Here is a 16,050-nt window from a genome sequence, read left to right on the forward strand (position 1 = left end):
ATTTTACGTGTCAAGCATTGGCCTGGTTTTAATCATTATAAATTAAGGCAACGATATGGCTGCTGTTTATTACCAAAAGTTGTGTGTTTTTAATCTTTCAAGTGTTTTAGCTTTCAATTCATTTGTGTTCTCTCAATCTTTCAAAGAAATCAATAACCAAAAATGGCTGACAACACCCAGAAGATGAGCTACCAAGCTGGTGAGACCAAAGGCCAAGCTCAGGTTAACTAGCTTATGAATTTATTTCTCGATTTCGCTTTTGTTTTTATATATAAATTAATGTGTAATGGTCTATAGCATATCGATTTTGTTTGTTTCAGGAGAAGGCCAGCAACTTGATGGACAGAGCTGACAATGCTGCTCAATCTGCAAAGGAATCAGTGCAAGAGGTTCACATATTTTTGTTCAATCTCTCTTGTTCTGTACTTTTTTAGAGAATTCATTCTCACCACAATGGATTGTGCATAAGATTTAAAAATGACAATAAACCAAAAAGGAAAGGAAAAAAAGAGTGTTGAATAAAATTTGCAACACTCTAAGTGTTAATTAGTTGCATATTTTGGCACAGATATTCTTAGCGAGTGAGTTCGCAGTAGTGTTTTCTTTTATTTTAATTTTGATAGTTCCTTGTTTGTGTAGGCTGGTCAGCAGGTGAGGGAAAAGGCACAGGGAGCTGTTGAAGGAGTAAAGAATGCAACTGGCATGAACAAGTGAAGCTTGATCGATGGAGTCCAATGATCGTCTGCTGCGTGAAATTTAGAAATTAAATGCAATATTCATCTATTCAGCACTTTGTTTTTTTTTTTTTTTTCTGTCTTTCCTTTTGTATAAAGAAGAGAGCTCTCTGATCTGCGGGGTTTTCTCGTTAGAAAATTTTTACTTTCAGTTCAGTACACGTTCAAATTTTTCCAGCTGTGCTTCATCAATTGACCGTAGATGTCCAAATGGCCTAAAATGCCATTTCCCTTATTAAATCTATTTGATTACAACAAATATTATGCCTTCCCACCCAAATCATCATCAATAAATTTAATATATTATTGAGAAGAAAACAGTATTTAATATTATTGATATTTTTAATTATTTGTCTGTATGTATATTCATCGGTAAATATAATATATCACCGACAAAATACCTTTCATAATTATGTTAGTGTATTACCATTTTCAGTGATATTTACAGTAATTATTTTTTAATTTTCTAGAATAAATCAACAATCTAGTTAATTTTGTCGATAACCCCATCAGTAATAGTAGTATTTGCAGTAATTCTTTTTCCGACCTCTGAAATATACCGATATAGTTGTGTTATTGGTAACCCATCAGTAATATTTTAAAAATATTTACAAAAAAAACATATTGAACAAGTAATTTATTCTTTCATTTTATAGGTTACTTTTCTTTTTCTTTATATATATATAACAGTCCCTTGGTTGAAAACAGTTCCATTTCAAGGATGCTCAAGGTAGGGAACAAAACATTCTTCTATATGCTGTATAGTAAAATTGTTAATAATTAGTTGAATGATATATTAAAAATAGCAATAAAAAAAAATGTTGGATTATTGGGGATTTTAATTAGTATAGCAAAACAAGAACAGTACAACTTACGCAAAAATGTTGGATATTATTTGTATGAAACTTTTGTTTTCAGATTATCATGCTTTATCATGAAACATGCAAGAACACTTGATCACGTCCATGTTTAATGATCTTCACTGCATGGAATTCATTATCGTCTGTATTTAGACCAAAGAAATAACTCTCACCCCTTGGTGGTGGGTTTAACATGATATTTTTTTTAATATATTTTTTATTAAAGTAAATTAGCCCATTGATGAAACTAGTTTTTTCTAAAGTTTGTATTGGGTTTTAACATTTTGTGCTCCAGTTATTATAATTCTAAGAATCTAAGCCCTTATTCTCTCTAAGCTGATATTCATTTGCACACGTATAGGATAAATGCCCCAATATTGTGTCTTTTTGCTAGAATTTTTCTTTTTCAATTCGTTTCATGCCTTCTTTAAGAAATATTTAACATATTTACATTATTGATTTGATTGATTAATCATTTAAAATTACTCTTAATTCTAATTTATAAATTAATAATGCATTTAATTGTCATAACCTATTTTTGGGTTATTTCCTAAATTCACATTTTTCTCTTTTCAAAATAAAAATAAAAAATAAAATAATAATAGTAAAAAGACTGACGACGTGGAAAAAACTCGCTGAGGAAGGATTTCGAATATAGAAAAATCAAGTTGTAATTTTGGATAAGATCTGAAGCCTAATTGTACCCCATCATACAAAACATTAGAGAAACAATGCAGATTCAATGTCAAATTATATTATTATTGGATAAATCTACATAAAAATTAAGCCTAAAGACATAATTAAATTTTTAATAGGCCAATTTGATTTAATTATGAGCCAAATTAAAGTTTTATGTTTAAGAATTAAATGAAGGATTTAATGAGGTGCAGGGGCTTAATTATACTTTAAATGGGTCAAATTAATTTTATTGAGGGCTTAATTGGGGAAAAAATAAGTTGGGAGCCCAATTTAGGCTTAATTGAGAATATTAAAATTTTAGGTGACCAAATGTAATTTTTACAAAGTCAATTGGTTCAAATCACGAGTAAAATCACAAGAAAATTAAAGTTTTATGGTCAATTAAGGGCTAAATTGAAGAAATTTACAGCCAAAGACAATTTTGAAAAAGGCACTAAACTATGGAGGCTTAATTGATTGAAATCAGGGGTGAAATTTAAGAAAATTAAAAGTTTAACGGTCAATTCAGGGTCAAATTGAAGAAATTCATGACCAAGGACCAAAATAAAAAAGGCACTGAAATTCAGGGTTGACATTGAAGTTTGTTAGGGGTAAAATTGCACAAAATTAAAAGTTTATGGTCAATTAGAGGTGTAATTGAGAGAAATCACAAATCGAAGGACTAAATTGAACTTTACCAAAGTCATGGCTTTCCTAAAAAGAGTCTGAGATGTTCAGACTATGGGTTTTTACCATCCATACCCGATGTGCATCCATACACATACATTCATTCATTGTAAATACATGCATGCATGTTATTTACAATGAATGACTAAATTGAACTTTACCAAAGACATGGCTTTCCTAAAAGGAATATGAGATGTTCAGGCTATGGGTTCTTACCATCTATACTCGATGTGCATCCATACACATACATTCTTTTACTGTAAATAACATGCATGCATGCACCAGGTCGAAATATAGGTCCCTAGAAAGCTCTAATCCACAAAGTCTATAACACCCAACTCCGAGCGAGAAACATGGAAGATGAAGAGCGAGCTCATCGTGATGCTCATTCTCAAGAAAAGTTGGAGTCTCTAAAGGCTAGCGTGGCTTACCTGATCACCAGCTTACTCGAGCAAACACTAAGGAATGCCTCTAGTAAGGGTCCTTCTAATAGACCTACCATTTTTGTTCAAAATCAAACGGCAACTCAACCCGAAGAAATAACCTGGAAAAATCTGGTAGATGCTTTTATCAAACAGTTAATGTACACATGGACATTGCTCCCGACAGAACCAGCTTGTCTAACATGAAAAAAAAGGGATAAAGAAAGTATAAGGGAATATGCTCAGAGATGGAGAGATCTAGCGGCATAGGTGCATCCTTCACTCTTGGATAAAGAAATTGTCACTCTATTTGCTAACACACTCAAGGTGTTGTACTACGAGCATGTGATGGGTTGTTCAGCACAACAATTCACTGACGCTGTGGCAAAAGCTGAACACATAGAGTAAGGAGTCATGAATGGTAGAATTGCCATGCCCACCGAGAAAAAGGGTTTTGAAGGAAAAAAGAAAGAGGTTCACCATGTTAAAGGTCGATATAGGGGTAGGAAAAACCAATTCCAAAACTACCACACTTCATCCCCTCTATCCCAAATTGCCAACAATAACTTTAACTCCTCATTTCCTACCAGAAAACCTATGCCCCAAACCCTCAAAGCCAAAAACCAAACTGAAAATTTCCCGAAGAAGAACTACCAAAGAGTCCAGGAAATACTACCCCTAAACGAGATGTATCAAAAGCTACTAAGCATTGCACATGTAGCTCTCGAACCCTTGGCACCTTTGTAGCCACCATACCCCAACTGGTACAAGTCAGACCTAACATGAAAGTACCATACTGGTGTTTCAGGACATAACATTCACACTTGCAGTGCTTTCAAGAAGAAGCTCATGCAGTTGATTAAAGCTGCTTGTATAACATTCAAAGAAAATCCAAACATGAGTACGAACGCCTTACCCAATCATGTTTCAGGTAGTGGATTGGTAAATGTACTAGAGGCGGAATGCCTAGGGAATTTAAAAGTGTCGATGGTAAGAGCATGGTGTGAAGAAGGCAACATGAATTTTTGAGGAACTCGAATTCAAACAGGTATCTACCATAATTTTTTGTCTACACCATTGATAAGGTCCTTACAAGAGCTTTTATAAGGAAACTAGCCTAAGAGGAAGTGTACCAGAGTTGGAAAATGGAACCTGCTCGTATTGTGTTAAAAAAAAAATAACTGCCTCTATCAGATCATGTCCGCAGATTTATTTTGCTTTTGTCATCTTTCAACTTTTAGTCTTGTCATGAATTTGGCTCATAATGCCACAAAACTTTCTCTGTCAATTAAGCCTTTCTTTTTAATAACATCATGTATTTTCTTGTGTTCATGATGTTCCTTTATTTTTATTTTTTTCATGCAAATAACACACCTATACGAGCATACATTTTACTCATAAAACCACTGCAACAAGAATTCTTTAATATTTCTTTGATATGTTTCTTTTTTTCCCCAAACAATCTATGTATGATCTCAAGTTTTCACAAGGATTTTTGGGAAATCAAAGTTTTAGTACAAAAACAGAAATTAAATTGGTGTTTGTTCTAACAAATAAGTTTTAGATATTCAGGTGATCTCTTAGAAAGGTGACCATACACCTAGAAGAACCTGAAGAGTAACCCAAACACCATGAGATGACTACAAAGCTGAGTTTTAGCTAAATGAATAATGAGAAAGCATTTTGCATGTTCGCATGAAAGATAGCATGGCTTACCGATCATAAGTGCATGGGTTTAAAATGAGGAAAAACCATCTTTGATAATCCTCTCACAAGACTAAAATATAGCTTTTGCAATCCTCATTGAGCTTGATATGTTTTTCTTGAAAAATAATCATGGCTAGGATCACACCCACAATGGAAGGCAAGTGCGAGAAACATGTAAAAAGAACTTCAATGATTAAAGATGCCCAAACAAAGCTGAGGGGCATGAAAGAATCCAAAGGGTTTGAGCATTCCACAAAAATAACTTATATAATGATGCTTAAAACCAGATAAAGAAAGAGAAAACGCCCAAGTCTGACACCGAGGGGCACAATGGACCATTTTGCAAATAAATTCCAAGGTCCAGAAATCTATGGACCAAAACAAGGTTAAGAAACAAGCACTAATGATCCTTAGTCTTGAAATTTTTTAAACACCTTTTGAGCTTATAAATATCCTTTTACTTCATAATCAAGAGCTCAAACCTACATTACGTGCTCATTCAAGCTTTTTCTGATCAGAGGCAGACAATCTAGATCGATAGACAATGTTTTTCCATGTGAAACATTTTCCATTATTCATAAAAATAAAATGAATGCTTTAAAGACCAGTTATCTGAAACCTTGAAATTATATCTTGAACTATTTTGACCAATAAAACGTCATTTAACTCTTCTACCAAAAACAACAAAACAAAGACTTTCAAACATGCCCATGGGAATCACTTGAATTATTTTTAGAACAAGTTTGTTTTAAAGGAACATCAAATAGATTTTTTGTGTTTGGTGTTGCTACCCAATTTTTGTCCCAATGTTTGATAAATATTTGAAAAAAAACCAAAAATAGAAAAAAACAATGAAAACCCCCAAAAAAATGCATTCTTGATATATTTCCATCGTTTTTAGCATTTTCAACATTATCTCAAGAGAATTTAAATTTTCAAAGGTATTTTGAACTCGTTCAACTTTTAACACATTAATTTTACAATCACTGATATTTCTTGTTGAGTCGACGTTGATATTATTTTTTTTCAAAATAAATTCAAAAAAAAAAGAGTTGAGGTACCAATGTGGTTTGGGGACCAAACCACTTTACCCATAAATAGAGGTTCCACATGGTTTGTTTTTGTTATGATTTTTTTCAAAATTGTCTTTGTCGATTTTATTTTTTTAATATTGAGTTGGTTGAGAATTACAATTACAATAAAGCTAAATCATGTGGGGAAAGCACTGTAGCTTTCCTCAATAAACACTGTGGATTGCTACAATGTCTTCCCACATGGTTTTTTTTCTTATGATGTTTTCAAAATTGTCTTTGTCGATTTTATTTTTTAATATTGAGTTGGTTGAGAATTATAATTATAAGTAAAGCTAAATCATGTGGGGAAGCACTATAGCTTTTCTCATAAAACACTATGGATTGCTACAGTATTTCCAACATGGTTTTTTTTATGCTTTTTTTCAAAATTATCTTTGTCGATTTTATTTTTTTAATATTGAGCTAGTTGAGAATTTAGCTTTATAATTTTTTTTCTTTAAAATATTGTGGATTGCTGCAGTGTTTCCCCACTTGGCTTTTTTTTTTTGTTTTTTTATTATGATTTTTTTTCAAAATTATCTTTGTATAATAAAGCTAAATTATGCAGGAAAAACACTGTAGCTTTCATCACAAAACACTGTGGATTGCTAAAGTGTTTCCCCTTATAATTTTTTTTCTAAAATTATATTTGTCTATTTTTTTTTAATATTGAGCTAGTAGAGAAGTTAACTTTGTAATTTTTTTCTTTTTATTAACAAAAAAGCTAAATCATGTAGGAAAAGCATTGTATCTTTTCTCATAAAACACTGTGGATTGCTGCAAATCATTATATTCAGTCTCTAAGTTTTTTTTTATCACCAACACAACTTTTTTTTCCGTCATAGAATATTGGCTTCATCACACCTTTAGTTTCTATTACTTATCTAGCACTGGTTTGCAATTATAATACCATCAAGCACATTTGTTTTATAAGCTCGCGGCAGCGCATGGACATGTCATCTAGTACTTTGTATAATAAAAAACTTTAGGGGCAACGAACTCCTTCACTATTTATATAGAAAAAGAAGCAGGTGGTTTTTTCTTTTTTGCATTTCTTCTTCTTTTATTTTTCTTTTTCTTTTGTTATTTTTTTACTTGATTTTAAATTTGCCTTCATAAATTATTTGATTTACTTTATATGAGATTATTATAGTCTCAAACAAATATTTTAACATTGATTTGTGCTTAATTTTACAAGTGTCTATTATTATTATTATCATATAATTAATTAAAAATTATTTTAAAAAATAATGTTTTTAGATTCAGTAGAGTCCATCACTAGATCGTGAATTTGATAGGTTAATTTGTGAAGACCGGATCGATCAAATATATCGTCATCTCAATATAAAAAAACTAAGATGATTTTTTTAAAATCAAATCATGTTTTTAACTGATTATTTGGGTTCTTTTTTGATTCCCCAACTGGGTTATATTTAGATAATTTTTATATAATTTAATTTGATCTATTAAATTAAATTTAATAATAATAATAAATAGTCCCCCTGAAGTTCAAAAAGATTTTAATTCACGTTGCAACGTAGTGCGACCCTCTAGACTAATTTGACCTTACTCCATTGATAAAAACAATTACTACATTATTGTCTCTTGTAAAAATTCCACATAAATTTCATCCCTTCAAATAATATTTGTTCACGTTTGTTCGATAATGTGATTGGAAGTGTTTTTTTGGAGAATAAATTGAGAATAGTTAGGAGACTAAGTTGAAGTCAGTGCAATATTTGGCTGCCAGGTACATAAATTTTATTCACAATATCAACTGGATTCAATCCATAAAGAACCCGAACCTGTTGTTCCGCTATAGAAGCGGTCAAAACTTGGCACACAAAAAAATCTAACGCCCTGGTCCGAGGGCCCCAAAATCTCAAACTCAATAACAGCTTGACACTTGTTAGTCTAAGTAATTTACACATTTCAGCCAGCACTCCACGCAGCATTTTACGTGTCAAGCAGTGGCCTGGTTTTTCTCACTATAAATTACGGCAACCATGGCTGATGTTTATTACCAAAAGTTGTGTTTTCAATCTTTCAAGTGTTTTAGCTTTCAATTCATTTGTGTTCTCTCAAATCTTTCAAAGAAATCAATAACCAAAAATGGCTGACAACACCCAGAAGATGAGCTACCAAGCTGGTGAGACCAAAGGCCAAGCTCAGGTTAACTAGCTTATGAATTTCTTTCTCGATTTCGCTTTTGTTTTTATATATAAATTAATGTGTAATGGTCTATAGCATATCGATTTTGTTTGTTTCAGGAGAAGGCCAGCAACTTGATGGACAGAGCTGACAATGCTGCTCAATCTGCAAAGGAATCAGTGCAAGAGGTTCACATATTTTTGTTCAATCTCTCTTGTTCTGTACTTTTTTAGAGAATTCATTCTCACCACAATGGCACAATGGATTGTGCATAAGATTTAAGAATGATAATAAACCAAAAAGGAAAGGAAAAAAAGAGTGTTGAATAAAATTTGCAACACTCTAAGTGTTAATTAGTTGCATATTTTGGCACAGATATTCTTAGCGAGTGAGTTTGCTAGTGTTTTTTATTTATTTATTTTAATTTTGATAGTTCCTTCTTTGTGTAGGCTGGTCAGCAGGTGAGGGAAAAGGCACAGGGAGCTGTTGAAGGAGTAAAGAATGCAACTGGCATGAACAAGTGAAGCTGGATCGATGGAGTCCAATGATCGTCTGCTGCATGAAATTTAGAAATTAAATGCAATATTCATCTATTCAGCACGTTGTTTTTGTTTTTTTGGTTTCTGTCTTTCCTTTTGTATAAAGAAGAGAGCTCTCTGATCTGCAGTTCTCTCTTAAGTTTGTAGGCACATGCATGTTTTGCCCTCATTAGAAAAATTTTACTTTAAGTTCAGTACATGTTCAATTGTTTCAGCTTATGAAATCATAACAGTGCCAGCTTAGTGCTTCATCAATTGACCCTATATGTCCACATGGCCTAAAATGCCAATTCCCTTCTTAAATCTATTTGACTACAACAAAAATAAATTGTATCTCCATCAGTAAATTTAACATATCATTAACAAAAAAAAAATATATGTAATATTATCAATGTTTTTAATTATTTATCCGTTGATATATTCATTAGTGAATATAATATATCACCGACAGAATATCATCTGTAATTCTATCAATGCGTTAACATTAGTAGTGAATTTACATTAATTATTCTTCAATTTTTTTGAATATACTAACAGTCTAATTAATTATTCTTCAACTTTTTTGAATATACTAACGGTCTAATTATGTCGGTAACCCTATTAGTAATAGTGATATTTTTATTAATTCTTTTCCAACCTCTAAAATATACTAATGAGGTTGCATGTGCTATTAGTAACCCATCAGTAATATTTTAAAAATATTTTTAAAAAAATTATTGAACAAGTAATTTATTCTTTCATTTGATGGTTCCTTTTTCTTTTTTATATATATATATATATATATATATATATATATATATATATATATATATATATATATCAAGATGACAGTCCCTTGGTTGAAAACAGCTCTAGTAGCTCACCATAAAGTCTATCATCTAGTTCCATTTCAAGGATGACTGAATTTTATGATTACACCTAAAATCTTTTCTCATCCTAACACCATCGCAAGAGGCGAAATGACGCCACTTAACGTTACCTGTGACAGGATAACAATTTCACTGGGGAACACCTTGTCTGGTTGGACTAAGTTTTTCGTGTTTGATTATTTTCCTATTTGTTTTGGTTTGTTTCATTTTAGCTCATATTTTTTCTGCTTTAGCATGCATTTTTACTTTTTGTTCATGCATAGGTACATCGGGTATGTATTAATACATTCATACATTTTAATTATTTCGAATAAATCTATTTTTAGATTAGGTGGGGAGTGACGGTCTGCCTCATAACTTTCAGTCGGGGTTCATAATCATAAAACATCCAACTATGAGCTGATTGTTTACTCGGTAATAGCGATCACACTGTGCCCCAACCATTCCTCATAAACCCCTATATTGTCTTCACGAAAGGTAGTCACTAGGAGCTCATAAACCCTTTTAAGACCAGGTAATGAGCCTAGCCTTTATGTAATGGCTTAAAACTCGCCTTTAGGGTGTGAACTCCCTAATAATTTATTTTTGCATCAAGACAGACCTTATCAATAATCTTAAACTCTATAGGATTTTCTGAGCTAAAACCATGGCTTTCCTAAAAAGAGTTTAAGATGATCAAACTATGGGTTTTTAGCATCCATACCTGATGTGCATCCATATGCATACATCCATTCATTGTAAATAACATACATGCACCAGGTTAAAATATAGGTCCCCATAAAACTCCAATTCACAAAGTCTATAATATTCGACTTCGAGTGAGAAACATGGAAGATGAAGAAAGCACTCATCGTGATGCTCATTTCCAAGAAGAGTTGAAGTCTTTAAAGGCTAGCGTGGCTCGTCTCACTAGCTTTCTCAAGCAAACATCAAGGAATGCCTTTAGTGAAGGTCCTTCCAAAAGACCTACTACTTTTGTTCAAAATCAAGCGGCAACTCAACCTAAAGAAATAACAGGAGAACGAGCTCAGGATCCCAACATAATCTAGCATTTGTGGAATCGATGACACTAACATCGACACCCACAGTCTTAGATACATTCACAAACGAGTCTTACAAGACAAAGTCATCTGATGACATTGATGAAGATGAGATGACAATACTGGAATCTAGAAGTAGGGCTATTGAAAGGGATAGACTTGAATGACCCATACATGCTGCAAAAATATGTATGGTTCTAAATGTAGTCATACTGAAAAAGTTTTGTGTTCCCAAGTTTATCAAATACATTGAAATTTAATGCCCAATGACTCATATTAAGTAGCAATAAAATAACAAAAGTAGTACATGGAAAGAAACTATTAATGTATTTTTTTCTAAAATAGTTTGAATGGAATAACATTAAGTTTTTACATGAGGTTTGAGGTTAGATAATATAAAGATTCGGGAATGAAAAAATCTAATAGATATTTTTATTAAGCAATATAATTACAATATAGATATTACTTCTAAAATAACCAACTTTTTTTAACTGGAAAAAAGATAATAAAAAAAGTATAAGGAAATATTTCGAGAGATGAAGAGTAAATACATTTTTTTTTAAAAAAAAAAACCACAACTAAAATTAAAACCCTAAAATTGGAAACACACCTCTGGCTCGCTCACTTCTTAGCACACACCATTCCTAAATCTCCGATTCTCAAGCTCCTCAAAAACCCTAACTTTACACTATAGCAATGAGACACTCATGGAGAGTTCTTCTCTACCGAAAGTATCCGCTATCATCTCTCAAAATTTCCAATCATTTCCAGGTACTACAGCAACACTCTCCTTCTCTACTTCGCTCTCTGTCTCCTTCACTTCACACACTTGCACTACAAAACTCTCATTTCTCTGAAACCCTACAAAAACCCAATTTTTATAACAAAACCGCATTATTTGCTCGTAATTTCTCATCTGAAGCATCATTAGTTGAGCCCACAAAAGACCCGGATCATGTTTTGCTTGTTTGTGACGCTTTTACCAAGTTTGATGAATTTGATGATATTAGTAAAGAATTGGAATTGAATAGTGTTGTTATTAGTCATGACTTGGTTTTGAAAGTTTTGAAGTCATTGGAATCAAAACCGGAAGTGGCCAAGAGGTTTTTTGATTGGGTTTTGGAGAAGGATAGTGGGAGATTGAGCTCTAAAAGTTATAACTGGATGTTAGGGATTTTGGGGGTTAATGGTTTGGTTGTGGAATTTTGGGATTTAGTTGACAAAATGAAGATAAAGGGTCATGGCGTGTCAGGGGTCACGCGCGATAGAGTGCAGGAGAAGTTTGAGAAAGAAGGGTTAAATGATGATTTAGAGAAGTTAAAAGGGGTTTTTGCAAAGGGATCAGTGGATAACTCGGTGGAAAAGATTGGTTTGAGAGTGAGTAGGATTGTTAGGAATAAGGTTTGGGGAGAGGATGTTGAAGGGGAAATTAAGCATTTGTGTGCAGAGTTTTCGAGTGACTTAGTGAAGATTGTGTTGGAGCATTTAGTGATGGAGCCAGTGAAAGCATTGATATTTTTTAGGTGGGTTGAGGACAGTGAGTTGTGTAAGCATGATGGAAGGAGTTATAATGCAATGGCTAGGGTTTTGGGGAGGGAGGATTGCATTGACAGATTTTGGAAGGTAATTGATGAAATGAGGAGTAATGGGTTTGAAATGGAGACGGGGACTTTTGATACTGTTTTAGCACGGTTTATGAGTAGGAAAATGATTAAGGAGGCCATAGACTTATACGAGTTTGCAATGACTGGTGCAAATAAGCCTTCAGCTAAATGTTGCACCTATTTGTTGAGGAAAATAGTCGTTGGTAAACAGTTGGATATGGGTTTGTTTTCAAGAGTTGTGGAAATCTTTACTGGCCACGGGAATGTTTTGACAGATGCTATGCTTGATGCAGTTCTTAAAGCTCTAACTAATGTTGGTAAATTTGGTGAGTGCAATAAGGTTTTAAGAGAAATGAAGGTAGCTGGCTTTGTAGCTAGTGGTAATTTGCAGAGAAAGATTGCATTTGGGCTTACTAGTGCTGGTAAGAATGATGAAGCAAATGAATTTGTGAATCATATGGAATCATCTGGTAGAGATTTGAGTTACAAGGCTTGGGCATCTTTAATTGAAGGGCATTGTGTATCTGGGGATCTTGAAAAAGCATCTGATTGTTTCAAAATAATGGTTGAGAAAAAGGGAGTTTCTGGTGCTGGTTATGCCGTTGAGTTGTTGGTAAATGCATATTGCCTCAAGAACAGAGCGATGGATGCATGCAATCTTTTGTGTGATTATGTCTGTCAAAATCATTTATGCCCTTGGCAGACTACATACAAAGTATTGATAAGTAAATTACTGGTTCAGGGTGCATTTAAGGATGCCTTAAACCTGTTGGGTTTGATGCAAAGCCATGGCATTCCACCCTTTATAGATCCATTTTTTGAGTTCGTATCAAAGTCTGGAACAGGTGATGATGCCATTGCTTTTATGAATGCTATGACCACTAAGAAGTTTCCATCTATATCTGTTGCTCTTCGTATGTTTAAAGCCTTTTTCAAGGCCAAAAGGCATGGCGAAGCACAAGATTTCTTGTCTAAATGCCCAATTTACATTCGGAACCGTGCTGATGTTTTGAATCTCTTCTGTTCCAAGAAGTTTAGTAACGATACTACTGCTACAGATGTATCCGTGTAGGCTTTTGTTGGAGTATATGACGTAGAGTATTCTGTGATGTCAATGCAGAATGTCATTGTTTCACAAATTTTGGTACGAACGCTTTCTATACTGCTTGAAACTGTTTCCCTTCAGTGTATGATTAATTTTGTCTAGTGGAAAATAAGATTTAGTGATTCATGTTTCTGAAGTATTTCTTGCTTCTTCTTATCCTGCTGTTTTGTTTCATGCTTGCTTATAGCATGAGTCGCACTTTGCATTTGAACTTCTGAAGTTATGGTCAAGTAGTTGGGTTTTTACATTTTTCTTGTGCTTGAACTGCTGTGCAATTGTTAGTTGTGCTACTGAAAGAAGTAAATTTGTTTAGTTCATTCCTGTTATGCATCTGGTGTTATGGCATCTATTTTTAGTTTTCTTGAACTTTGTTAAATAACTTTGCTGTCTGCCTTGATGCTGTCAAATTGTAAGATTTACCCCCAAAACAAAGCTTCCTTTATCTTTTCTCAATGACCTAATGTATTTTTTTGTCACCCTGTATGTCTTGTGGTTTGCCAAGTATTTTATCATCTTGAAATAATTTTGTTTCTATACTTTGTGTTTGATTGATGCTCTTTGTTGCCTAAACCTTTAAATATATTGTAGTTCTCCTATAAATTTATTGATAATTATGAGGTTGAGTTAATATCCAATATAGTTGAGGTTTGGTATTAACTATGAAATCTATTTCTTGATAGAGCATCCTTTGGGAGTCAAATTGATTTGTCCCAGACATTGTAAGAAGAGTATTTTTTTTTAATGAGGTAAATAGCTGTCCCGTTAATAGGATCAACCTGACTAGTTGTCTTGAAACCCAATATTATAAGTGGCCCTCTGACATTTCCAGCCTTCTATCTTGATGGTTGCAAGATAAAGGGTGGTGAATTCTATCTCTCCTGTCTGACCTATTTTGAAGCAGCAGCAGACTGGAATTTCTTCTTTGACATTTGGGTAAAAGACATTTGAAGTTAACATTTCATTGTTATTTGGCCCTCTTTGACTGTACCAAGTTGGATGGCATGACCTGGGCTTTGTGTATTGTATTTGACATGGTGTTATATAGAGACTATACTTGCAAACTTGGTATTCTTAGCCAAATGTACCTTCCGTGTCAAATCTTCATATATATTATAAAAATCTTTATCATCTCTTTGCAGATTACGGGAGCAGAGTCGGTATCTTGAAAATTAATGTTCCAAAGCCACAGCATAAAGATAGGAGAAGGGTTAGCACTTAGCACGAAGCTGTGATGAAGTCTATATAAATGCTACTTTTGACTTGCCTCCTATGCTCATTTTTACCCATTATATGCATTGCAAATGCAGAAACTATTCCACAATCAAAGTTCATGTATCTTGCAAGTCTGCCTATGTTGTGGATCTCTGTCATTGTGTTTCAACTTTCCATCTTATACTTCACTGTGAGATCCATCCAAATGTTTCTAGTAGATTGAGAAAGGTTCCAGAACATCAAGTTAAAACCAGTAACCGAAATATTTGCTGAGTAGATTTTCATTACATATATCCTTGATTTATGTTTGTACAAAAACCAAAGAATCATCTAATATTTGCTTTTATATTGATTAAGCGCCTTTCTTATCATACAAAGTTCATTCTCTGTCATTCGAAATCCTTTCATAATTTGCAAACAATTTCATAAATAGTAACTCTCAGTAAAACCAACCATACGATTTAGGCTTTGATTAGGAAAGCAACCACTTGTTCCCTTGATGTAGTTTCCCGGTTTTGTTCTTTTTGAATAATTGAGGTGGGGGGACCAAAGCATGAGCTTTTGTTCTCAATGGAAATGTGGATGCTCTAGTTGAGCATGGGGTTTCAAAATGTGTTTCTAGAGAGGGTAAGACATTGCAGGCTTTCCGCAGAATGCCTGCCAGAAAAACAAAAGAAAAAAAACTTCACATGCACACTTAAACTTGCTGTAAATGGTTCTTGATTGCAAACTTTTCCACTCTTAATGAGGTGATTAGGTTAATACTAAACTTAAGTATGCTAGCTAATTCTGCGTTTTCGGCACTGTTTATTCTTAGAGAGTATGCAAAATTGTAGTGTTCATCTTTCCGAGTTGCACATAGAAAATGTAACAGCAGTTGCCCTTTTTTATATTTCCTTTCAAAACACCACCATGCTTATATATATATGTGTGTGTGTGTGTGTGTTCCCATTATTGTTACCACTAAAATCCTGCAGGCAAATGGATCGAATAAGACTCATCGATTAGCAAAACGTCATGAGTGTGACCAAACAAATGATCTGTATCTATTGTTCACTAAGTTGATCGAATATTGAATTGAATTTATAATGGGAAAAAAACAGTTGAAGTTTCTTCTTGGAGCCTAGCATTCATATATCTAGAATTCATGTGATAAGTTTCGGAGTTTTTGGGCTTAGAAAAGATGACAACTGAGGTTCTTACAACAAGTATGACAAAATAGCCATCATTTTGTGATGATTAGTAGCTGTTACTTCTTCCTACATGTAGTGTCACAGTTGAATCTGTGAATTTAAGTGTGTAGGGGACCAAAAACTAACTGGACCATTGCAGTCTAGCTAGCTAGGGTTTTTATCCACCCCAAAAATCA

At 33.4% G+C, this 16,050-nt stretch overlaps 3 protein-coding genes across 3 annotated transcripts; all 3 read left to right on the forward strand.

The window, feature by feature from the left end:
* The first annotated feature begins 83 nt into the window (after positions 1-83).
* LOC7468381 (stress-induced protein KIN2) lies at positions 84-890 on the forward strand. Its single transcript, XM_002305263.4, has 3 exons — positions 84-222; positions 321-389; positions 640-890. Exons 1-3 carry the CDS (start codon positions 163-165, stop codon positions 712-714), a joined length of 204 nt encoding a protein of 67 aa, XP_002305299.2. The 5' UTR covers positions 84-162; the 3' UTR covers positions 715-890.
* Positions 891-8,167: 7,277 nt separating this feature from the next.
* LOC7468383 (stress-induced protein KIN2) lies at positions 8,168-9,106 on the forward strand. Its single transcript, XM_002305265.4, has 3 exons — positions 8,168-8,333; positions 8,432-8,500; positions 8,762-9,106. The coding sequence occupies exons 1-3, from the start codon at positions 8,274-8,276 to the stop codon at positions 8,834-8,836; spliced, it is 204 nt and encodes a 67-aa protein (XP_002305301.1). The 5' UTR covers positions 8,168-8,273; the 3' UTR covers positions 8,837-9,106.
* A 2,237-nt stretch (positions 9,107-11,343) lies between these two features.
* Positions 11,344-15,058, forward strand: LOC7468387 (pentatricopeptide repeat-containing protein At3g02490, mitochondrial). The gene is made up of 2 exons (XM_024600201.2): positions 11,344-13,508; positions 14,609-15,058. Exon 1 carries the CDS (start codon positions 11,457-11,459, stop codon positions 13,434-13,436), a length of 1,980 nt encoding a protein of 659 aa, XP_024455969.2. The 5' UTR covers positions 11,344-11,456; the 3' UTR covers positions 13,437-13,508; positions 14,609-15,058.
* Positions 15,059-16,050: the final 992 nt, after the last annotated feature.

The sequence above is a fragment of the Populus trichocarpa genome, chromosome 4, assembly GCF_000002775.5.
Source record: "Populus trichocarpa isolate Nisqually-1 chromosome 4, P.trichocarpa_v4.1, whole genome shotgun sequence".
Classification (NCBI taxonomy): Eukaryota; Viridiplantae; Streptophyta; class Magnoliopsida; order Malpighiales; family Salicaceae; genus Populus; species Populus trichocarpa.